The sequence below is a fragment of the Nymphalis io genome, chromosome 5, assembly GCF_905147045.1.
Source record: "Nymphalis io chromosome 5, ilAglIoxx1.1, whole genome shotgun sequence".
In the NCBI taxonomy this organism is placed as follows: Eukaryota; Metazoa; Arthropoda; class Insecta; order Lepidoptera; family Nymphalidae; genus Nymphalis; species Nymphalis io.
In genome coordinates, this window is record NC_065892.1 from 11,627,501 (window position 1) to 11,652,375 (window position 24,875).

The window sequence follows — 24,875 nt, forward strand, 5'->3', positions numbered from 1 at the left end:
ATTCATTTCCTTGACACATGACATTTCCTCATTATGTTTTCCTTTATGTTTATGTTTTTCTTAAATACAGATATGCTTGCCTTACTGTGAACCTGCAAGCATCGGTTAAGATTGAAATTATAATAGAAAAAATTTACAATTTAACTTGCACAAGACATTCCATAAAAAAAAAATCTATAAGAATCTTTTATTGTATACATACAATAAAAGTGTAGACATTATTAATAAAAGAATAGTAATGTTTCATGCAGCATTAATCATCCGTTCTGGAATTTGTTTTCTGGGTAAGAAGTAATGGAAACATGGTTTGTTTGAATATTCCCGCTTTTTATTTAAAAGTTTTTATTTGTAGAAGATATGTCTAGAAAATGAATCAACTGCTTGACCGGAAATAAAAAAAATATGTATATACATATATTTTTTTTAGGTAATTTATATCCAATGCCATAATACACTCTTCAAATCAAATCAAATGTCTTTGATTTGAACTCATTTTACATTTTGTGATGGTTTCACATATATATTACATATATATATATATATTCCTCGTTTCTGATACGCACCGCCAAGGTCTGAAATACCCTCCCGACCTCCGTTTTCCTCACCACCTACAATGTGGGTACCTTGCAAGTCTAGAGTGAATAGGCACTTTCCATCAGGTGTGATAACAGTCAAGCGCTAGCCTATACATTTAAAAAATATATGTATATATATAACTATAATTATTTTATAAAACTCATATATTAACAATAAGTTTGTATTTAATATCTTATATTATTAATCTGCATATTTATAACTTAATATTTTAAAATTGGTAGCGTACAGGTAAATTAGTAACTTGTTGGTAGGACTATATGTATACCCGTCTGGGTCGACGATACTTCCCAATCATAACTTTTATATTTAATATACAAGGCGAGCAAATGAGATACCAGGTGTACATATAGGAGATTTAGTTTTTATTTGTTGTGACGCATTAACGGTGTGATTTGTTAATATATTTTTTACCCAAAGCCATTGTCAATGGATTGGTAGTAACTTCAAGTGGCCTTATTACCCATTCGGATTCATATTTTAAATAAAAAATGGTCAATAAAAATTATTTTAATGTAAGAAATTATAATACGTCTACATGTAAATGCTCAAAGTTGGAACAAGGTCAGTTTATATTTTTAATGTGACAATGTCTAATGATGATTTTTTTTTTATCTGAAATTAAAAAGATAATAAAAATGGGATTTGCATCAAAACGCCAATATCAATAAAAATATCAATAATAACTATAAAAGCTAAATATGCAATCATGCATTTTCTTAATGGAAAGGAAATTAAATAAAATATTTTCTTTAGAATAAAAAATTGACTGCGCACATCTTATGTTTTGACTGGCATCCGAAAGTATTACACGCAACGATGTATTTTCGTTTCACATTATAAATTGCGTTTGTCTAATCAAAAATCATGGCACAAAAATTTATTATATGTTAGAAGTTAGTGCATACAATCTGAATTATTAGAGTGAATCATTTTAAAACTCAATTATTCTTCCATCGGTACACCAGCTTACGCTCATACTCTAGAAGTCTAGAGTACTATAACTTAGCTTGTAGCATAAATTTATATAATTCAAAAATAATGGACGTGGTGGTCATACGGCCCATTTCATTAAGGCTTATCCATTAAAGCTGATCCTAAAAACACGTAGAACAGATAATAAATGTCCTTTCGCGCGGAATTCTAATGACTAAATATTTTTCCTGTACAGACCACAGCAACAGAATTGGCGTAAAGATAACTCATATAATCGACCTCAGCCTCAGCCGTACAAGGAGTGGACTAAGTCTTCGTACAAGGTAAGTTTAAAGAGTAATTTTAAATTACGCAGATTTTAAGATAATCTTTGCCATCTTTGATGGAGTATTCAAGGCTTCTATTCAAAGACTCATTTTTAAAAGCTTTTATTTAACTTTAACTTGTCTGTATATAGATATTTTTAATAAAGTTTACTTAATTTCTTTAACATGGGTTATAAATGTTGCTGCATTAATTTAGACTTTAGAGATATGGGAATAAGACTCGATTTCTCTCTTCAGAAGTATAAATATAGATATCGAGTGTTACTTAGACTTGAACGAAGGTAAATAAAACTCTACCTCCTAGCCGCCGTTCCCGAACTTCGTGCCGGAAAGCGTGTTCCCCGTGCACCTGCCGCCGCCCGCCTGGACGCAGCCGCCCGCCCCGCAGGTCTCGCATACTTGTATACTGATATTCATCGAGCTTTATTTTAAACATAGTTTACATTTTTTTTTTAAATATTTGTATTAAAAAATATATTGATAATCAAGGTTTTTGGTGATGCGTCCATATGTCATGCAATGTATAAATACAGTAAAATAGTAATTTGATTAAATGATAATATTTTTTTTTTTTTAGTATAGGGAGGCGGACGAGCAAATGGGCCACCTGGTTGGTAAGTGGCCACCAACGCCCATAGACATTGGCATTGTAAGAAATGTTAACCGTCGCTTACATCGCCGATGACTTACCAACCTTGGGAACTAAGATGTTATGTCCCTTGTGCCTGTAATTACACTGGCTCACTCACTTTTCAAATCGGAACACAACAATACCAAGTACTGCTGTTTTGCGATAGAATATCTGATGAGTGAGTGGTACCTACCCAGATGAACTTGCACAAAGCCCTACCACCAGTACTGATTGTTTTTCATTAGCACGCCTTAAATTTTTATTTTTATATTTTAAACATATTTTCTTGTACTCGTCAATCTACGTTTTCTATAAACTTAGATATAGTAAACACTGGACCGGAACAAACGTTGTTTAAGTTATATTACAAGTTACGTTAAAAGTATTGTTTGTTACTTTGCAATTATTATCAACAGAACATGAAAAAGATCCCGACACCAAGTCAATCCGTTTTCAATGTTAGAGCTATTCAGAGCACAAACAACGCGGATAAATTGAGCAACCCATTCGTACCACTGCAAGTGCAGACGGGTCAACGGTGAGTTTTTTTTTTTAATTTCTTTGTAATCAACATTGTTGATATATATTTATGACTTCTACCATTAAGTACGATTTTTTATGATTATATAATTTTTAATTTAACATATTTATTCTTAAATATAAAATAATAAACGTCTTAGAGTTTCTTGAATTCCGATTATTTACAATGTTGTATATTATTACTAGTGCTAAATTAATGTTTTGAAATTCTACTTATCTGTTGAGTGTGGGTGTTATATCAATATAACACATGGAACACAAACAGTGTTATCATAAAATAAAAATAAGAAAAATCTTCAATTTCTGTTACATGGTAACACCACTTACTTAATTATTATATTGCCAAACAGCAAATTTATTTTGCACAAAATCGTCGTATAAATAAATTGTATATTTTTAAAAGTACAGAAAACTTTTCCTTTACCTTTTCGAACAAAAAACTCAGAAGTCCTAAGTACAAAACTAAGTGGTGCTATAATTAAAAATATTTTTAAAATTAGCTTCTTTCTTTTTTTATAATATTTATTTTACTTAACATTTTTAAACAAATGTCAACCCAAAATTAGCTAAAGATACTCGAGTAGTTCCTAAACGCTTTAAAGTATAAACACTTGATTAGATTAAAGTTTTACTTAATTGCCCTGACGTATTACCGATAATTTAAAGAAAATTGTTATCATATCATTTTAGCGATTAAAAACATCTTCAAGATATACTGAATAATAGTCTCTTGTGTTGTATGGTGCCTGTGTGTACAATACCTATACTCGTATTTCAATGAAAATAGTAAACAATAAAAACAAACCGTAATTATAAATATTCCAAGTGACATGCTGATAACTCTGCTATTTAATGCATTATAAACAGTTATTGGTTAATATATCTTTATTTGTAATATAGCAATATTTCACTTAACTACTTAAATCCACTTTAATTTTACTTCCAAAGTTCCGAAAACAGTTTTGCCGACATTAATGACGCCATTTTTCGATGTACTGACAATTAATATTAAGGTCTCGACCAAGGACGTGTACTAAACGAATGGAGAAAGAATGAATTTATACAGATAAAAAATACTTTATTTTAGTTTTGTCACAAATTTTAGATTATTTAAAATAGATATTTGTTTATTAATTTGTATACAATATGAAATATGAAAATTTGTAAAAAATAAAGTAAGTTACGAGACATTCGATAAAGATGTTATTTTTTATTATAAATATATAGTTTTGAAAATAATACAAAAGTAAAACATTCGTCTCTGATCTTTCGTATCATGTGCATGGATTATTCGGAATTATCAAAAGTTTTTTTTACGACCTGACTTTGTTTAAACGGACTGTGATTGAAACGGATTTTGTATTTACGGCCTTTTGCTTTTGCCAACTGACTTTTGTTTTGCCTTCAACACGGACTAAGCTTATTGAACATTATTATTTCAATTTAAAATAAAGATAAGTTGTTAATTTTAATTAAATATATGTTATTCAGTCATTTTGGACAAAATATAAAATTAGACTTTTCTTTGAAAGATATTAAAAATGTAATTTAATCGAAGTCTTAGTATTATAAAATACTACGTCACATAAGATTTCTTGAAAATTATACTTTATTATTAAAACATAAATTAATGTTTATTTTTATTTATGTTGGGAATATAATCTAGATTGAAAAGAAAATAAAATCTATTCAAATAAAAAAAATGAGTGTTTCTGTGATTAAAAATAATTGCCTCTTTTTAAGTTGTGCATGTTATAAAAGTAGTAGTAATATTATAAAAATTAAAAAAAATATATGGAATCCTTGATACGACGTTTGAAAATTTATCATAAATGTTGAGAGCTTAGAAACTGAATCAAAATTTTTGTTTAATGAATGTTTTTATTTTTATTTTACCTGCAATCCATATAACATATTATATCTATTACAAATTTTATATATATTACGCTTAAAACGAATAAAATATATCGTTCCTTACTTTATCATTCATTCATTAACCCACTCATTCAATAATTTCCTCCTCACTAGTCTAATTCAAATGTCATGTCAATTTAAGGTCAAAGTTATTTATTTACCTTCTTTCCTACTTCCATTGGAATAGAGTATACAATATTGCAATGTAAAGAAAGACAACATTTTTAAAATAAATTGGCGTAACTTATTTTATTGGTCTCACATAATATTTTTTACATTTAATATGTTATTCGTATATATAGCTTATGTCGTAAACAAAAACGACATAAATTTATTTTTCATTTTATAAAAATAGTGAACTAATTTTTGACATATTTGGAAACATCGAAATTTATGTTTTATTATTTTCTGGTTGCATGTTGTTGTTTTTTTTCTTCTTAATAATATTATAAAATTGTATAATATAATAAAACAGTAATGATAGTATTTTTGAAAAATCACCCTCTAATCGTTTAAATAGAGGTCTTTTTTATGGAAGATCGTTTTTTTTTTAACCAAAACGTGGAAATCCCGTGGTCTTTTAGTCGTCAAATTTTTGACGTGGAACTATATCATCGTCGCGACCAAAAAAAAAAGCGTAAACCGAGCCCGAGGTCTCCAAAAACACTCGCATTACTTACTTAAAACTAGAATGAGTAGCTAGAATAAAATATTTCAAAAATCGAACGCAGGCCGCGCCGCGCGCCGGGTGCGAGCGGCTCGAGCGCGGGCCCCCCCGCGCCCCCCGCTCTGCTTCTCGCAGCGCCCGCCGCGCCCGCGGCATCCTCCGCGCCCGCGGCGTCCTCCGCGCCCGCCGCGCCCGCCGCGCCCGCCGCGTCCTCCGCGCCCGCCGCGCCCTCCGCGCCAGCCGCGCCCTCCGCGCCCGCCGCGCCCTCCGCGCCCGCCGCGCCTGTGAGTTGCACTCGCTTCTAAACATTCTTTTGTTCGAGTTGCTTGGCTCCGGTTCGATGGGTGACCGATAGGAACTTCTCAGTAGACATCGAAGTGAAAAAGTCGACGCTGCTCGATTTCTGAAAAAAAAGCCTGTTCATTTTTTCAGTCTTCGTTGTACTTGCCTTAGTCGTAACGGTCGCCGCAAACGGCGCTTGCGAAGACAATATCAGTTTCCTCCTCCCAAAGATATTTAATCGAATGCCATCGTTTTATTGAACAGATAGGCTGCACCAGCTTATACATACACAGATACATTTGCAAATATTATTCAAATAACATTTTTTTAAATGTACATATATATATAATAATAATTTAAAGTTTGTCTTTATTTTCCAAGGTTCCGCTCCAACAAACCTCATCGAAACCTCAAAAAAAGAAGAAACCGAGAATAGCGGCGAACCTTCCCTTCCAGATGGACTGAGTAATAAATACTCTTCGTTATTTTAATGTTTTTAATAAAATATACATATTTTAATAAATATATGTCTACAAGAATCTGCATTTTGGTGCATCTCCACTGAAATGGTTGGCAATTTCTGTATTTACGACAGTTTGCAATTACACAGAAAGATAACAGAGCAGAAGTTACATTACATTGTAACCATTTTTGGTGATAAAATAAAGTAAATACAGAAAATTTTGTCGCCAACGAGTGTTGACAACACAAATGTCACCAATAATCCTTTAGTGGAGACGAAGCTTTATGAGTAGGTAGTGAATTTGAATATTATAATTTTACATAGTTAAATCGAATTATCACCGATCGAGATGAAAATTGTTAAGAATTAATTATTATATTTATTTGTAATAATGACGTTATTTTTAGATTTAGATTAGTTTTTAAAAATTTTCATCTCAAGATTTTTATCTAATGTCACGGCAACATCTCCGAATGCTGTGAATAATGTAGATTACTAATGATAAGTGGTTAAAATGTTAGAAGAGTGATTGTTCAGTGTGAATGTAAGTTTATCCGAGTTCCTTATTACTCAGTATTCAGTTGAGTAATTAAAAATTCTGTACGTGTAATAACGAACTGCTAAACTCTTTCAGCCTTATAAACTTTGCTTGTCGGCTGTTTAGTTACATTGATTTCTCTCTTTCTATCATTATTGATTTGACAGTCGAAAGAAGGAGACAAATAATCGTTTAACTAATAATGCGCTAAACAACGTTTATAAGCAAGGCCGTTTGTCTTCGTGTTTATATTTGAATGTATTGTATCGAATTTTTTTTTTTTTAAATCATTCAATCAAGTCATTTGTTTCCTTAAGACAATGTATGCGATTTTTGTAAAATATTTGTTGCTTCTCTAAGTTTGTATTGTCTTAAATAAATCAGGTACTTGTGTTCGAAACGGGTGCCGAGCATTTTATAAAGTAAGTTCCTAACTTTTTTTAATAAGTAGACGTAAATACCCTAAGGGATTAACAATGGAATCTGTGACTTTGATATCGTTGGATGGCCTCTATCGTTGAGCTATTGGTGCTTATATAGTATATCATAAGTTTAACGATTCTATATTATTATTATTTAAATCAATGATTGTACGGGCGCATCTGCTGCCGATGAGTGAGCTAACTCTGGACGCATCGTGACATACTTATCAAATTAAATAACTTTTTATTAGTAATTGACCTCGGACCTTTGCTCCACGTTATCAATATTCAATGCAATTTCTTTCAATTAGCGTCAACCATATATTAAATAGATATCCTGCTATATCAACCGTATTGTCATAAACTTAAAGTACATATTCCAAAAAATTAAATGAATTCATAAAACACGGTAACTTTCCGTACAATTAGATAATAACGATTACGTGTTTATGAATTTTTACATAACAATTACGAATATTACATCACGTATTGATGTTAGTTGATGTCCATTCCGTACGTTATATTTAATATAATATATAATGCATGTTAGCGAACTGAACTATTTTTGTAGATTGTGTACTATTTTCGACCAAATTTTCTGTGACGTTTCTGTAGAGATACTACATACTATGTTTTGAGTACAAATCAATGGTGTACATCAAACGGTACAAATTTTTCTACGGTATATAGATATTCGATTTAATTAGATGTAGCTCGGTCAAAAAAAAAACGAAGTTTTTTTGCAAGTTTTAAAATTTATTGTGCTGATTTGACATACTATTTTATGACATTAGAAATTAATCTTGTTTTTGTAAAAAAAAAAAAAGATTTTTTTTTTAATTTGTATGCCAGTCGACAAATAATAGGTAGAATTATTATTTTTTCTCATTCAAATATGTTAGTGTATTTTTGTTATTCATATACATGAAAAAAAACGATAAATCTGTACATTTTTTTACTTCACAAAAAACTGTTAAACTTCTATCAAGTTAATAATAAAAATGTAAAATCATATTTGAATTGTTAGGTTACGACTATTTTAAACAATATGAGATTAAAAATATATTTCTTAAAGTTTGTAGTCATTACCTAAGACTTATTCTAACCACATCGTAACCGTATTGTAACTAATAAAAATCATAAAACTTATATTTTTTATTGGTTACAATACGAAAGGTTTTTTTTTCGAAAGTGATAATTGAAAAACGCTATATACATTTTTATTTAGTAAATAAAATTTTCAAATCAAGTATCTTTATTGCCATTACTTAATCATTGTCTTCAATTTGTGGAATTTCCTCGTGAATTTACCATGTTACATTAGGATTTATGTTGAGAGGTATATATCTGATTATATCATCGCGTTGACATAAAAAATATTGACTTTGTTGTGTACGATAATAAGTTTCCTCTTATAGGAATATTGTTAAGTGTATATTTTGTTTTATGGCTTTGACAAAGACAATTTCCTCGTTCGTGGTCTATTTTTTTCTGGAATTTCTTTAAAGCGATAATATTGTATTTTTAAAACTTCAAACGTACTCGTTGGGTTACGATCTCCATATGACTTATATTTAAAAAAAATCAAATTTTTCATCGTGTATGTACAATAATTATTTTTAAAACTTGTTTTCAGGCATGATGTTACTTAAATAAAATGAATTTCCAAAAAAGTGTTTCATTTCAGTCTAGTATTATAGCTATGTGATGTATATGTGTGAAGTATATGTGATGTTAAGGAACGCTTGTGTGCTAAAGGATATTACACATCCCATGACTTTTTAAATGATTGCACACCCTGAGAATGAAACGATCGCCTCCGGGTTATCTCAAATTAAAAAAGGTATATATAATTTGGCTAGTGTTGTATATGCATTGTACTTCTTGTAAAGGATGAGATATAAAAAAAAACCGCTGAGTTTCTTTCGCCGGTTCTTCTCAGGTCTGAGGTGTTTATTTCCGAACCGGTGGTAGATTTATGACAATCAATAAGCAAGTGTAACGCTTCTATATTGAATAAAGATTTTTGACTTTGATAAAAGTCGTTAGCTTTAGTACAAAATGTAGCATATTTCTCATGTTTTTTATTGATTTTTTATGAAATATATTTGTAAGATAAAAAATTAATTTTTGTTAAAAAAAAGTTAACAAGTAACAGTGGCTCCTTTTTTTAAAGCACATATTTCTTAATGACTTAACTACATTATTTATATCAATAATATAATTTTTCGTGACTCAATGAAAAATTTACAATCCAAAATTGATAAGAGCGGGTTCTGTTGTTTTGTTCAGTATTCCCAATCTCTACCAAAATTACTTGTAAGTTAGTGTACTAGCAGCTACTTCGAGCAAGTAAAAAAATTTATAAATGAGTGCTTAAATTGTCAATGCTTTGCTAAGCCAAGATATTTCAGTCCTTATTATGTTGATGTTTGTATTGTTATGCGAACTCTTCGCACTAAAACATGGTGACACAAACGACTTTACATGAGTAAAATAAAGTTCTTATTTTGCGGGCGTCGGTTACAAATGTACGTAGAACCATATTTATCGCGAGATTTGAAAAAACTCCACGATCGTAGTACTTCACCGTTTTTTATACTTAAATATCGGATAACAAAGCCAGCTTGTGAGAGAATCGTTGAAAGAAATATGCTTTACCCCAAATTGTCACATTAAAGGTCAGGACACAATAAAACATAGGTACAAACGGGTTTAAAAAATCTTGCAATCAAAAAACTAATTTGAAGTCATATTCATCACCAATTTGAAGTTATATTCATAGTTGTTATACTTAAAGTACGCATTGGGTTTTTACCTAACTTGAAAGATACGAGAAGTATTTCGCTCGTATGAGTCGAGATAATAACAATATGCAAAACAAACAATTTAAATTGCTTTTAATAATTATCATATATAGGTAGGCACTTCATCTTAGTTCTATATTAAAAGAAGTCTTAAGTTCTGCCGGCGTTATTGTTAAGTCGGCGCTGAGAATTAAACACGTCGCCTGGATCCTAATCGTAATGCATGTAGCGATCCTTCTGTTGTTTGTGGCGACCGCCGCATCGGCCGTAGACTTGGACTGGTGGAAAACTGCTCTAATCTACCAAATTTATCCGCGATCCTTTAAAGACAGCAACGGTGACGGTATCGGTGATCTCAATGGTGAGTTATTTTTTTTATAGGATATTCAAAACGAGCGAGTATTTCTTTATAAAAAAGCGACTTGGATAAATTATTTAACTAATAACTATTATTGTGCAGAATATAATATACTTAAATCCCTATCACTTCTCTTACGTTTGGTATCAAATATATTTAAGTAAGTTAAGCTATACGTTATTTTAAATCGTAATTTTTATACCGTTATTTCTTTTTTTTTTCTTCAAACAATATTGAAATTGACCATTGATATATGTAGTCGTCCAATTATGGTTTATTTTTAAGAGAATTTCCAATATTTTCTCTAATCATATAAATAGACAGAAACGATTTTATACTTTCTTTATTTTTTATTAAATCACTAATTTTATTCAGGCATAACTCAGAAGCTTCCGTATCTGAAAGAAACTGGCTTTGACGCAATATGGCTATCCCCAATCTACCTGTCTCCGATGTACGACTTCGGTTACGACATCACAGATTACCGTGAAATCGCCCCCGAGTACGGAACAATGGAAGACTTCCAAAGACTCATGAGTGTGGCCAAGAGTTTGGGTAAGATATATAGTATTGATTTATTTTAATGTAATTAAAAACAGAAATGTCATAATTTCTGTTATGTTAAATACACTAAATTTCAGATTTGCATCATCCTGATTTAAGCTTTAAGTATAGACTGCTGTTCGTACTGTTAAAACGAAAACTAAATAAATGTAGTAAACAGATTTGATGTTTGAAATGTTAAGTTAAAAATTTATCTGGATTAGAGATGGCCGCAGAGCCATCATTAATTTTTATTAAAATAATCCACTCACAAAATTATTGAATTGTATTTTTTATATTTTAAAATGAATATATTTAAATAAACATGATCGCAATTATTTACCGCTGCAGTTACAATGGAACAATAATTATTCTTCAGAACCATTATCCGTAATCAGCTCATATGATTGCGACGCCTGCGTAGTTCACACTCCTTGGAAATGTTTACACAACTTGCTCATTACAGATAAATCAAAATAATTGCCTGTGCCCAATTATTATTTTTACAAAAGACATCAGTTTTAATGTCATTACAACAAATATACACAATAAATTGGTATTAGAAATTATTTAAAACACAGTCTTATACCATTTTTGATCGGTGACACAATGACAAATTGGTACATTTTAAAGGTATTCGCGTTGTGTTGGATTATGTGCCTAACCACACGAGCAACGAGAGCGATTGGTTTGTTCGATCAGCGCGAAGAGAGCCCGGCTACGAGGACTACTATATCTGGACCGACGGAGTCACTGATCCTGAGACTGGTGATGTCAAGCCTCCTAACAACTGGGTACAGTACTTATAATCGATGAATTTCAGTTGTTTAGTTGTTTCAGACTAAAAAACACATTTACAAACGAACATGATTTTTAGTAAATAGATTTTAAATCATTTTATAGGTGAGCCATTTCCGTAAAAGTGCTTGGGAGTTCAATAAAGTGCGCGGACAGTACTACTTGCATCAATTCGTCATCGGTCAGCCGGATCTCAACTATCGTAGCGACAGAGTTCAAGAGGAAATGAAGGCACGTCTCTTTAACTTTTATCTCTTTAATAAATGCAGTCATTGAATTGACATTAGTGACCCAAAATAATTTTACCTTTTCAGAACGTTCTACGTTTCTGGCTGGATTTGGGTGTTTCTGGTTTCCGTGTAGACGCCGTGAACAAATTGTACGAAGCTGACCCGAAAAACTACGGAGGACGCTATCCTGACGAACCTGTAGCTGGTATATTACTAATAACAGATTATTATTATTAGTAAATAAAATTACTTATTAGTAAAACCAACAAGAATTGGTTAATTCTTTAATACGAACGAATGTAATTTTGTATGTCTTCAGGAATCCCCGGTACTGTCCCAGACGACTACGAATACCTCGATCACATCTACACCCAGGACATGGATGAAACGTACAAAGTTGTTTACAATTGGAGAGACCTCCTGGACGAATACATTCCAAAACAGGGCGAATACAAGATCATGATGACAGAGGCCTACAGCACCTTGAACAATATGATCCGCTACTACGGCACAAACACCAGGAATGGATCTATTCCGTTCAACTTCAGTTTCCTCGGAGATATCACCAGCTCTTCTAACGCTTGGGAAATAAAAACTGTCATTGACAAGTGGATGACCTACATGCCTAGCGGGAAAACAGCAAACTGGGTTGTAAGTATAATTTAATCACTCGATGCAAAAAACAAATGATAATAATACGCATATAATAAATGATATTCTGCATTGATTTTAGAATGGTAACCACGATCAAAGCCGAATGGCCAGTCGCCAAGGAGTCGACCGCGTTGACGCAATGAACATGTTAGCTCTTCTCTTGCCCGGAGTGGCTATCACCTACCAGGTAAATATAACAACAGAATTCTTAGGATTTTAGGGACCAAATCCAATTAAAATAATTTATCGCAGTGAGATATCACTTGTTGGAAATATTGTTATTTATTTCAATTTATTCAAGGGTGAAGAAATCGGTATGACCGACGGCGAGGTCAGCTGGATAGATACAAAAGATCCACAGGCCTGCAACACCGACGATCCTATCAACTATTACAAGAAGTCCCGCGACCCGTGCCGCACACCCTACCACTGGGACAACTCTAGCAACGCCGGATTTTCCAGCATCAGCGGCAAACCTTGGCTTCCAGTGGCCGACAACTACAGGAGTGTGAACTTGGCAGAACAGATTAAGGACCCAAAGAGCCACTACCAAGTACGAGTACATTCTATCGACTCTTTAAATGTGCTTTAAATAAGTGACATAAAGTAATACAATTTTTCAATACAATTACAGTTTTACAAAGACGTTGTAAGTGTGAGGAAGAGCCCGACAGTCAGGGAAGGAGACTTGGACACCAGAGCTTTGTCAGAATCTATTCTAGTTATCACCAGGTTAGATCGACATACTGGCGTTATTGAAAATAGTTTTAGTTTTTTTCTCCAATTTCTATTTTCTGATTTCATTTAAAATATATTGGCGTTATTAAAGTTATTTTAGTTTTTTTCCCAATTTCATTTACTCGATCGATCGATTACTGCATCGAATTATTATTATTCCATATTTTATAAAAATTGCTTTATTTATAGTTGTATAACACGATTAATTTTATTGTTTGTATGTATTCAGATTACTCCCCGGCTCTACCGGAGTGCTGGGTGTAGTGAACCTCTCTGATGAAGCGCAAGTTCTCGAGCTCTCGTCACTGCACTTGTTGCCTGCTCAACTGAGAGTCGTCGCTTCTGGCGTCAACTGTTCCATTGAGAAAGGGTATGTTTACAAAATATGTCATGGAATTAATTACTTTCGATGAATGCGAATTTTGCAGAAAAAAAGCATATTTGCGATACTATATGATTTATATCTCTTGCTTGAAATAGATTTAATGATTTTAAATCTTATTTTATTGTTTAGAATCGAAGAACTGTTTGTGGTTTTAATAATCTTCTAGCAAATTAAATTAACAAAAAGAAATAAGAGATAAAAAATGTAATATTTTGTTTGATACTATTATTTAACTAATATAATTTAATAATGTTATTTCAGAACTCCTTTGTCGAAGAGTAACGTGCCCGTATCTGCACACTGCGCTCTACTTTTGCAAACCGTCGACAACTGCTGTTAATTGACTCCTGACACACAACTTCCTGACAAAATATTGTATTTAAAATATCCAAATTAAAATGATATATTAAAAAGAAAGATTTTTTTATTTGTTAAACCATTTCATTCTGTACTTAAAATGATCGAAGCGTGATCATTGCCGTATATCTGTTTTCCTATTCTTTAATTTAATTACAGACTATTGGCAATAAAGCTAACAATTAAGTTTGGGTTTGACACAACGGTATATGTTAACATCATATCGTTTTGGTTCCGATCCGAATAAATAAAGAATATTTGAATTTTAATTGAATCAGGAACGTATCGTAATCGTTATATATTAGTAGATTTCCGCTTAACTGAGAGATGTACCATACACTGGCAGCAAATAATTATTGCTGTTTGATGATAGAATATGTGATAAGTGGATGGTAGGTGTCTGGATAGATACCCAGACGAACTGCACAAAGACCTTCCACTAAGTAAACATGGTACATACAAATGGAAGAGAGAGGGAGAGAATATACATCAATGACGAGCCCTATCTTGTAGGGAACAAACATGATATAGTATTGTTTGCCGATTATACATCTTTAGTTTTTAAAATTGAATGAAGACAAGTAGGTACAGTATGACGGGGTTAAACAATGCTATCTCTGATATAGCATATTGGTTGAGTGTCAATAATCTTATATTAAACAATGAAAAAATGTAATTTAGCACACCAAATGTGAAAAAGTAAAAACTAATATACTACTAAGTAAAACTAATATAATACTTATCAATGAGAAGGCGATGAATCCAGTTAAATAAACTGCATTTTTTGGCCTTACTGTTGATACCAAATTGTAATGGCATATTATCGGATATTAACGCATATTACTCCATATTAACGGATTGGCGAGTAGACTAAGCTCAGCTGCCTTTGCGGTTAAGAAAATAAGACTTGTTGTTGACGATGTTGTTGGCATTATACTGTAAGGTAATGCTGCCGCTATCAATACGATATTAGTGCTGCAGAAGAGGTCTATTCGTGCAATCTATAACTTAGGAGCTAAAGAATCTCTAAGACACATAGAGATTAAAATATTAACTTTTGCTTCTCGTATTGAGAATTAGAAGATTAATTAATTAGAAGAGAGATTGTGTAATGTCATGTATCATGTACATACGGATAAACATTAACGATCTTGTGAGAGAATGTGATACTCATACATTGGTATAAACAACAAACAAAAACTAATTACTCCTATTACTCGACTCCATAGAGTCAGTAACTCTTTTGTTGGGCAATGTATACGGTTCTACAACAGGATCCCAGAAAAAGTTCATAATGCCTCGTTTGTTAAATTTAAAAAAATGTAAAGGAATGCTTGTGTGCAAATAATATAATTAGTGAATTTATGGACGTTTAATAAAATTTTGATCATTGGCGATTTTATATAAATTTTTAAATAAATATCGGATTATGAAAAATACTTAAGTAACTAGGTAAATGTAATGTTTTATGTAATAGCAGATATTGTAGGTCACAGGTGTATAATTTAAGTGTAGACAATATGATATATCTTATTAAATTATCAAGTTGAAAATTATAAAAATAATTGTGTCCTTTTAAAACTGAAAGGTATTTACTGTGTATTTAAAAAAAATCTTATTATCAACTAACCGATTAAGCATAAAGTTAACAAAACAATGAGAAAAAAATATATGCCGCGACGGAACGAAATACCCATCTAAGCTATAAACTTTAACTTACTAAGTTATTTACAAACCGAAAGCGACTACTTAAGTATGAGTATTTTTAAGCACTCAACTACTTGTTGAAATATGTCAAAGCTATAAAAAGTACTGCAAAAGTACAAAATATAAAAAACTGTATACTATAAATTAATGACATGCTTATAAAAACGCGAATACAGCGTTTTTTCATCACTGTAAGTTCATTGATAAAAAAAACGAGGTAATATAGTTTTTTTAATCAGAATGATTCATGCTTCTTACTTTAAAATTACAGACTTCCATACAAACATTTATCCTTTACCTATATTTAACTATTAAAGCGAAACCGCGGGCAATAGTTAGTCAAATATATACTACCGAAAAACAAAAGTACTGTGTATTACATATATTGTTACATTTTTCCGTATTATGTACAGCTTTTTTTAATAAGCTACTACCATAACCTAGCAAAATATATTACAAACGAATACAGACAGAAGTTTACCAGGTCCTTGTTTCAAGCATAAACAGAACAATATTTAATATTATTGATCATATTGATCTGAGCTCAACTTACATTGGAAGTTTCTAAATTTCTGAAACTGTCCATTTCTTAACGTTGTTTTGTTCCTATAAACATTCAATCATCATCATTTTACAGACTATCAGTAATAGGTAGCTAAAGTTTCAATCAATTCAACTGAACAGTTATTTTATAGCATTTTATCGAATAAATGTTCGACGAGATTCTTTAAATTGATATAACTTTTTTATTTATAAGCGGATTGAAATTAAACAAACACTAAATTTTTTTAAATTTTAAGTGAAGTTTGCCATAATAGTGAAAACCGCACCCAAAATCAATTAAGCCGTTTCTAAGATTAGCGCTCATAAACGCACAGACAAACCGACAAACAGATCATTGTTTTGGGTTCTATTGCGTTGATATAGGGCCCCGATAATAGTTTTACTCATATATCTTCCGTAAATAATGATTTTTATATGAAAAAAAATATACCTTGGGTTACATTAGTGTAATTTTCGTAGGGATATCTAATTTTTGTTTAAATAAAATATTGCCTATGTTATTCACTGATAATTAACTTTCAGTAGGTAAAGGAATTATTAAAATCGGCTTAGTCGTGTTTGAGTTTATACATTACAAACAAACATACAAAAAATCAAGTTATAACTCTTTATAATATTAGTATAGATAAATAATTATATATTGCTATAAGAAAATCTACCCAGCAATTTATAGGGTCGCCTTGTTCTTATTTGTAATTTCTGTTTAACTTTATGTGTCCTTCTACTCTCGTCTATGACTGTATTTTTTTTTCGACTCCTATTTTCGATGAAACAAATGTAATTATTGTTTTGATATTATTATATAACAGTATTTGTTATCGGTTGAGATCGATTGAGACAATGTTTTTTTTAGTAGTAACTATACACGACTATTAACTTATCTGTTCATGTAAGTGTGGCGCTAGTTTCCTCAGAATCTGTTAATTTAGCATTAAGTTCATTATATAACGTGACTCCGGGTAATGTTAAATTTAAAACAATCTGAATAAGATTTTTCACCGGTAAAATGAAGCCTACATTTTAAGTTAGACCTCAAGCAATACATCGGTGAAAACCCCATTCAATTCTGTACAGGCGTTTTTGCGTGATGCGGGTACAAAGGTACACAGGCAGGCAAAAATTCTAAAAACTGTTATATTGCTATATTAGTTTTTTCCAATATATTTAATGTACAGAAATCGGCCCGTTACAATTTTATTATATGTATAGATTATATTCTAATAAGTATTTTCTTTTTCATACAATAACATTGTAATAGATAAATCATATTATTATAGATAATTGTATATTGCATAGCCATAGACAAAGAAAATACTTTTATTTTAATTTTTGTTTTCACAGCAACTGTTTTAATTTTAAATGTATAAATCAATTATTATATTCATAATAAAGAATAAAAGAGTAAAAGACCGTAGTCCCAGCCAGCGTTTGAAGATGAACTTGGGGGTGAAAGTTTGTATGGAATTTCGTCATTATTGAAAGGTAGAAACATGGAATTCTTTGTTTGGGCTTCCTTTTATTAGCAAAACACAGTTGCTGAAACGTTTTTGGAAATCATCTCATAATAGAAGTTTATCTAGGAAGTATCATATTTAATAATAGAAACATAGAAATCAGTATTTATGCTTCTATTTAAAGTAAAATATATTTATTATAACGTTTTAAAGAAATCTTTATCTAAGAGGAATGAATAAGGGAACGAACTTTTGAATAGACTTTCGTCATTTATCAAATGAAAAACGTTAAAAAAGTTTTTTTGTCAATTAGTCATTTGAAGTATTAATATTAAATAAGTACTTCTTGCCGGATGATCCAGATGTCGTTGCTGACTCGGTCGTTGATGTGGTGCTTCAGGGCATGGAATTCTTCATCCCGTACTCATCAGAGACAAAACTTGGTTTCATCGCTTTTGCAAAACGACATCACGTCGAAAGTTAGAATGCTACCAAGCCTGGGCCGACGCATTGGAATCTCGTGATATAAATACCAGCGCCTTTAGAGGGAATACAACTCTGCCTCTGGGTCTTCACAGTTTCAAAATATTGGTTTAATTATAATAATTTTACCCATTATATAATGTATTGGGTTTTTACCTAACTTGAAAGATACGAGAAGTACTTCGCTTATAAGAGTCGAGATAATAACAATTTGCAAAACAAACAATTGAAATTACATTTCATAATTATTATCAATAGGTAGGCACTTCATCTTAGTTCTATATTAAAGGAAGAGTTTGGTGCTGCCAGCATTATTGTTTAGTCGGCGCTGAGAATTAAACACGTCGCCTGGATCATAAACGTAATGCGTGTAGCGATCCTTCTGTTGTTTGTGGCGACCGCCGCATCGGCCGTAGACTTGGACTGGTGGAAAACTGCTCTAATCTACCAAATTTATCCGCGATCCTTTAAAGACAGCAACGGTGACGGTATCGGTGATCTCAATGGTGAGTTATTTTTAAAAATACATTAAATACGAGTGGCTGATTTCTTCATAATATAGCAACTTGAATAAATTGAATTTATCTAATAATTATTATTGAGCGGAAATATAATATACTCCAATCCCTATCACATCTCTTACTTTTGGTAATATCATTAAGCACATTAAGCTATTAGTTATTTTAAATCGTAATATTTTATCCTAATTTTAATCTTTATTCATACTTATTACTTAAAAATATTTATATCTCGAAAAATAAACACAAAAGGCCTTTAGTTATAGTCAATTAATATACACTTTCATCCGATTATAATTTATTTTTGAGTGATATTAGACCATTTTCTGTAATCATAAAAGTAGACAAAAACTGATTCTATAAATGTGTTCTTAATTTTTATTTTTATTCAGGCATAACTCAGAAGCTTCCGTATCTGAAAGAAACTGGCTTTGACGCAATATGGCTATCCCCAATCTACCTGTCTCCGATGTACGACTTCGGTTACGACATCACAGACTACCGTAAAATCGCCCCCGAGTACGGAACTATGGAAGACTTCCAAAGACTCATGAGTGTGGCCAAGAGTTTGGGTAAGATATATAGCATTGCATCATCCTGATTTAAGCTTTAGGTATAGTTTGCTTTTCCTACAGAAAAAAGTTCATTATGAGATGCGTTTTTTTTAATTATTTATATAAAGTATATATTTTTAAAAAAATGGAAATTTGCATACTTATAAGTTGTTAAATCATAATGCCTTTTGATGTACAAAATGAATGTAGCCAAAAACTAAATATCATAACATTTTAAAGGTATTCGCGTTGTTTTGGATTACGTGCCTAACCACACGAGCAACGAGAGCGATTGGTTTGTTCGATCAGCGCGAAGGGAGCCGGGCTACGAGGACTACTTTGTCTGGACCGACGGAATCACTGATCCTGAAACTGGCGAAGTCAAACCTCCTAACAACTGGGTACAGTACTTATTATTGATGAATTTCAGTTGTTTAGTTGTTTCAGACTAAAAAACATATTTAGGCAAACAAAAATTTTAGTAAATAGATTTTAAATCATTTTATAGGTGAGCAATTTCCGTAAAAGTGCTTGGGAGTTCAATAAAGTGCGCGGACAGTACTACTTGCATCAATTCGTCATCGGTCAGCCGGATCTTAACTACCGGAGCGACATAGTTCAAGAGGAAATGAAGGCAAGTCTCTTTAACTTTATTTCTTTCATAAGTGCAGTCATTGAATTGACAATTGGTCCCTAATGACCCAAAATAATTTTACCTTTTCAGAACGTTCTACGTTTCTGGCTGGATTTAGGTGTTTCTGGTTTCCGTGTGGACGCCGTGAACAGATTATATGAAGCTGACCCGAAAAACTACGGAGGACGCTATCCTGACGAACCTGTAGCTGGTATATTACTAATAACAGATTATTATTATTAGTAAATAAATTATTGAAATTATTAGTAAAACCAACAAGAATTGGTTAATTCTTTAATACGAACGAATGTAATTTTGTTTGTCTTCAGGAATCCCCGGTACTGTCCCAGACGACTACGAATACCTCGATCACATCTACACCCAGGACATGGATGAAACGTACGAAGTTGTTTACAATTGGAGAGACCTCCTGGACGAATACATTCCAAAACAGGGCGAATACAAGATCATGATGACAGAGGCCTACAGCACCTTGAACAATATGATCCGCTACTACGGCACAAACACCAGGAATGGATCTATTCCGTTCAACTTCAGTTTCCTCGGAGATATCACCAGCTCTTCTAACGCTTGGGAAATCAAAACTGTCATTGACAAGTGGATGACCTACATGCCTAGCGGGAAAACAGCAAACTGGGTTGTAAGTATAATTTAATCACTCGATGCAAAAAAACAAATAATAATAATACGCATATAATAAATGGTATTCTGCATTGATTTTAGAATGGTAACCACGATCAAAGCCGAATGGCCAGTCGCCAAGGAGTCGACCGCGTTGACGCAATGAACATGTTAGCTCTTCTCTTGCCCGGAGTCGCTATCACCTACCAGGTAAATATAACAACAGAATTCTTAGGATTTTAGGGACAAATCCAATTAAAATAATTTATCGCAGTGAGATATCACTTGTTGGAAATATTGTTATTTATTTCAATTTATTCAAGGGTGAAGAAATCGGTATGACCGACGGCGAGGTCAGCTGGATAGATACAAAAGATCCACAGGCCTGCAACACCGACGATCCTATCAACTATTACAAGAAGTCCCGCGACCCGTGCCGCACACCCTACCACTGGGACAACTCTAGCAACGCCGGATTTTCCAGCATCAGCGGCAAACCTTGGCTTCCAGTCGCCGACAACTACAGGAGTGTGAACTTGGCAGAACAGATTAAGGACCCAAAGAGCCACTACCAAGTACGAGTACATTCTATCGACTCTTTAAATGTGCTTTAAATAAGTGACATAAAGTAATACAATTTTTCAATACAATTACAGTTTTACAAAGACGTTGTAAGTGTGAGGAAGAGCCCGACAGTCAGGGAAGGAGACTTGGACACCAGAGCTTTGTCAGAATCTATTCTAGTTATCACCAGGTTAGATCGACATACTGGCGTTATTGAAAATAGTTTTAGTTTTTTTCTCCAATTTCTATTTTCTGATTTCATTTAAAATATTATTCGAAAAGTTATTCCATAGTTAAGAAAATTGCTTTAATAAGTTGTGTAATACTTTAATTTTATTGTTTGTATGTGTTCAGATTACTCCCCGGCTCTCCCGGAGTGCTGGGTGTAGTGAACCTCTCTGATGAAGCGCAAGTCCTCGACCTCTCATCACTGCACTTGTTACCTGCTCAACTGAGAGTCGTCGCTTCTGGTGTCGACTGTTCCATTGAGAAAGGGTATGTTTACAAAATATGTCATGGCATGGAACTAATTACTTTCAATTAATAAGAGCATCAGTGTGGTTTTATCTCTTACTTGAAATAGATTAAATGCTAAAAGCCTGATTTTAAACTTTGTTTTATAGTTTGGAATCAAATAACTATTTGTGGTTTTGATTATCTTTTAGCAAATAACATTAACAAAAAGGAATGAATGATAAAAATAATAATATTTAGTTTGATACTATTATGTAACTAATATAATTTGAATAATGTTATTTCAGAACTCCATTGTCAAAGAGTAACGTGCCCGTATCAGCACACTGCGCTCTACTTTTGCAAACCGTCGACAACTGCTGTTAATTGACTCCTGACACACAACTTCCTGACAAAATATTGTATTTAAAATATCCAAATTAAAATGACATATTTAAAAGACGTATTTTTTATTTTTTAAACAATTGTATTCTAGATTTAAAATGATAAAGTTTATAAATTTTGAGGAATCTAGAGATTAACCAGTGACCTTTTCCAAATTTGTTTGAGAGAAAAAATTGTCGCGTGTGATAAAAATCAAAACGCTATTAAATTTTTTTCTGTTATATGTTACTGGTTAATTGACAGCACAGTTAGTTTATATTAAATGTAAGGAGTTTTTTTACTGATGTAACATTAGATCCAAGTATTCAATTTACAACTAAGTTTACATAATGTTGATGATCTTTAAAGTTAATTTATAATTCAGTTTGCAATAGGATATATTTAAACTTAGATTCTTCAGAGACATTTTGTATATACACAGTGTACAAAACTATATGTTACTTATTCATAATTAATTTGCTTAAAAACATGTACATACATATTTAGGAAACTGTGTGTGAAGTAATAAATAATTTTAAAAATGTATGCAACTAATATTAAAATGCGATAGTTTCAGAATCGGTCAACAAAACTGCTATTTTTCCTCTTAGAAACCAATTCACAGTTAACAAAAATTCAAATTGTTTTTCAGCATAACTGCCTCAATGATTTAAAATCGCATTGAGTTTGGCTACTATGCCCAAAACTCCATAAGGAGAACTATTTTATTGGTTTTCAGCGCTTGTAACTTGTTAAATCAATTCATATACTATTAATAAAGTTTGCCTTAAAAGATTTATTCATGAAATATTTACAATTATCACTATATACTAAGGTATCAATATAACAAAGGCCTTCAAAAGTCCATAGCTCCTTCTAAGAAACACAGGCAGTCCACTTTGTTGATGACTACATCAAGATCTTTCTTGGTTATTGTTTTCCTCTTATGCTGGGTTGTGTATGTGAATGTTTCTTTAGCAATAGTTTCTAAGAACATCTCCTGAAAAGTTAATTTGTTAACAAGTTTATTTAATAAAGCAAGTGGATCCTAGCCAAGATCACTAGTTTAGATCTAGGCAAGCATCACTTAGTTTTCACATCCATAAGTTACGTTTGAAATTAGCTGAGATACATTACATTTACATTTTAAAATAGCCGAGATGGCCTAGTGGTTAGAACGCATGAATCTTAACCGATTATTGTGGGTTCAAACCTGGGCAAGCACTACTGAATTTTCATGTGCTTAATTTGTGTTTATAATTCATCTCATGCTTGAATGTGAAGGAAAACATTGTGAGGACAAGCACCTGCATGTGTCTAATTTCATAGAAATTATGCCACATGTGTATTTTACCAATCCGCATTGGAGCAGCGTGGTGGAATAAGCTCCTAGCCTTATCCTCAAAAGGGAGAGGACGCCTTAGCCCAGCAGTGGAACGTGAACATGCTGTTACTGTAAGTTACGTTTATAATTCATATCAAGATTGGCGATGAATAGAAACATTAAAAGAAAACTGCATATAGGAAAATTTTGCTACTTTCTCCAGAAGAGAGATTATATTTTTACAGCAATGGAACAGTAATGGATTCTATATTTTATTCATTTAGTATGTATTTATTATTAGAAATACACAACATATTATCAAATTTAAAAAAAACACACACCAATTAAGACTTACTTCATTTCTACTTTTATTTCGACTAAAATAATATTATTAATAGCAAATAGCAATTAAAATGAGATTAATTAGAACTTCTTACAATATGACCAAATTACTAAATAATTCTGTAAACAATCATTAATATATTATAGTTTAATAATCTCACCAATCATCATTTGATGATTATTATTTATTTGAATTATAAGATAGAAAAATTAACGTTTAGAAGTCTAGTGATTCATACTTACAGTTGCTTTTGTTACTAAGAAAACTGCTTCAGCGTTTACAATATTGACGTCTGGATCCATTTTCATTATATTTTTTATCCTAGCCATAGGAAGCTTTGTGGACCGTACAATTTCTATTTTATTGGCATTTTGCGGTTTTTTTTCTAAAACTAATGTATTCTCGGAGTTTAAAATCTCAGAATCTTGAATGATACTTTGCTCGGATTCAGTAACTTCCGTTGGGTGAAAATCGTTTTCAAGAAATTGATCAGTGTCTTCTACTATATCTGATATGTCTAACCCGGTGTGATGATCATCTTCAGACATTGTTATAAATAACTAAAAAATAAATAAGAACGAGTCAAAATTACAATAACAAAGATTGAATTCTAAAAATTGCGCGATTTGGCGTTTTTAAGAGACTTCAGACTTAAAAGTGACATATAGATAATAATTGATGACTTTGACTTGACTTAAGTCATTCATCGTCATTAAAGTTTTTTCAAACTATCAAGTTTTCAAAATATCCAAAAGTGCACATTAAAATGTGACAACGACAACCCGTGTTTTTACTTTACCAGTTTATAAAAGTAGGCAAAAATAAAAAAGCATTAAATATGTAATGAGTGCAGTGAGTATAATAATTTTTGGAGTTTTATTAATGTTGAAAAATTCAAATAAAAAAAACAAATATGCATTGACATTTCTATATTAAAAGAGGAATTTTATAGTCAAGGACCTAATATTTTAAACATATTATCTAGTTGTGGGCTGTGGCATAATACGACAATTTTATGTACAATTTTTTGTCTGTAACAAATGTACTATTTATATGATTAATATGATT

General features: G+C 31.9%; 3 protein-coding genes across 5 annotated transcripts in view; 2 read left to right on the forward strand and 1 right to left on the reverse strand.

The window, feature by feature from the left end:
* LOC126768416 (5'-3' exoribonuclease 1) overlaps positions 1 to 5,808 on the forward strand; it is a gene marked incomplete at its 3' end in the record, with an annotated part of 19,034 nt that extends 13,226 nt beyond the window's left edge. Inside the window, exons 28-31 of the mRNA XM_050486444.1 lie at positions 1,766 to 1,853; positions 2,161 to 2,244; positions 2,904 to 3,025; positions 5,673 to 5,808. Of these exons, the coding sequence (XP_050342401.1) occupies positions 1,766 to 1,853; positions 2,161 to 2,244; positions 2,904 to 3,025; positions 5,673 to 5,808 (430 nt within the window). The remainder of the gene's footprint in view (positions 1 to 1,765; positions 1,854 to 2,160; positions 2,245 to 2,903; positions 3,026 to 5,672) is intronic.
* Positions 5,809 to 10,258: 4,450 nt separating this feature from the next.
* LOC126768647 (maltase A1-like) lies at positions 10,259 to 22,218 on the forward strand. 3 transcript variants are annotated; one of them, XM_050486875.1, is made up of 11 exons: positions 10,259 to 10,481; positions 10,854 to 11,033; positions 11,655 to 11,815; positions 11,925 to 12,050; positions 12,134 to 12,254; positions 12,369 to 12,700; positions 12,783 to 12,890; positions 13,005 to 13,256; positions 13,338 to 13,435; positions 13,671 to 13,811; positions 14,088 to 14,243. In XM_050486875.1, the coding sequence occupies exons 1-11, from the start codon at positions 10,340 to 10,342 to the stop codon at positions 14,164 to 14,166; spliced, it is 1,740 nt and encodes a 579-aa protein (XP_050342832.1). In that variant the 5' UTR covers positions 10,259 to 10,339; the 3' UTR covers positions 14,167 to 14,243. The 3 variants fall into 3 exon arrangements, with proteins under 3 accessions (XP_050342832.1, XP_050342831.1, XP_050342830.1); XM_050486874.1 differs by lacking the exons at positions 10,854 to 11,033; positions 11,655 to 11,815; positions 11,925 to 12,050; ... (5 more) ...; positions 13,671 to 13,811; positions 14,088 to 14,243 and adding exons at positions 19,302 to 19,481; positions 19,704 to 19,864; positions 19,972 to 20,097; ... (5 more) ...; positions 21,658 to 21,798; positions 22,065 to 22,218 and having other exon boundaries at positions 10,260 to 10,481; XM_050486873.1 differs by lacking the exons at positions 10,259 to 10,481; positions 10,854 to 11,033; positions 11,655 to 11,815; ... (6 more) ...; positions 13,671 to 13,811; positions 14,088 to 14,243 and adding exons at positions 18,668 to 18,897; positions 19,302 to 19,481; positions 19,704 to 19,864; ... (6 more) ...; positions 21,658 to 21,798; positions 22,065 to 22,218.
* A 698-nt stretch (positions 22,219 to 22,916) lies between these two features.
* On the reverse strand, positions 22,917 to 24,450 carry LOC126768746 (DNA polymerase epsilon subunit 4). Its single transcript, XM_050487032.1, has 2 exons — positions 24,050 to 24,450; positions 22,917 to 23,140 (listed from the first exon to the last, which is right to left on the reverse strand). Exons 1-2 carry the CDS (start codon positions 24,353 to 24,355, stop codon positions 22,997 to 22,999), a joined length of 450 nt encoding a protein of 149 aa, XP_050342989.1. The 5' UTR covers positions 24,356 to 24,450; the 3' UTR covers positions 22,917 to 22,996.
* Positions 24,451 to 24,875: the final 425 nt, after the last annotated feature.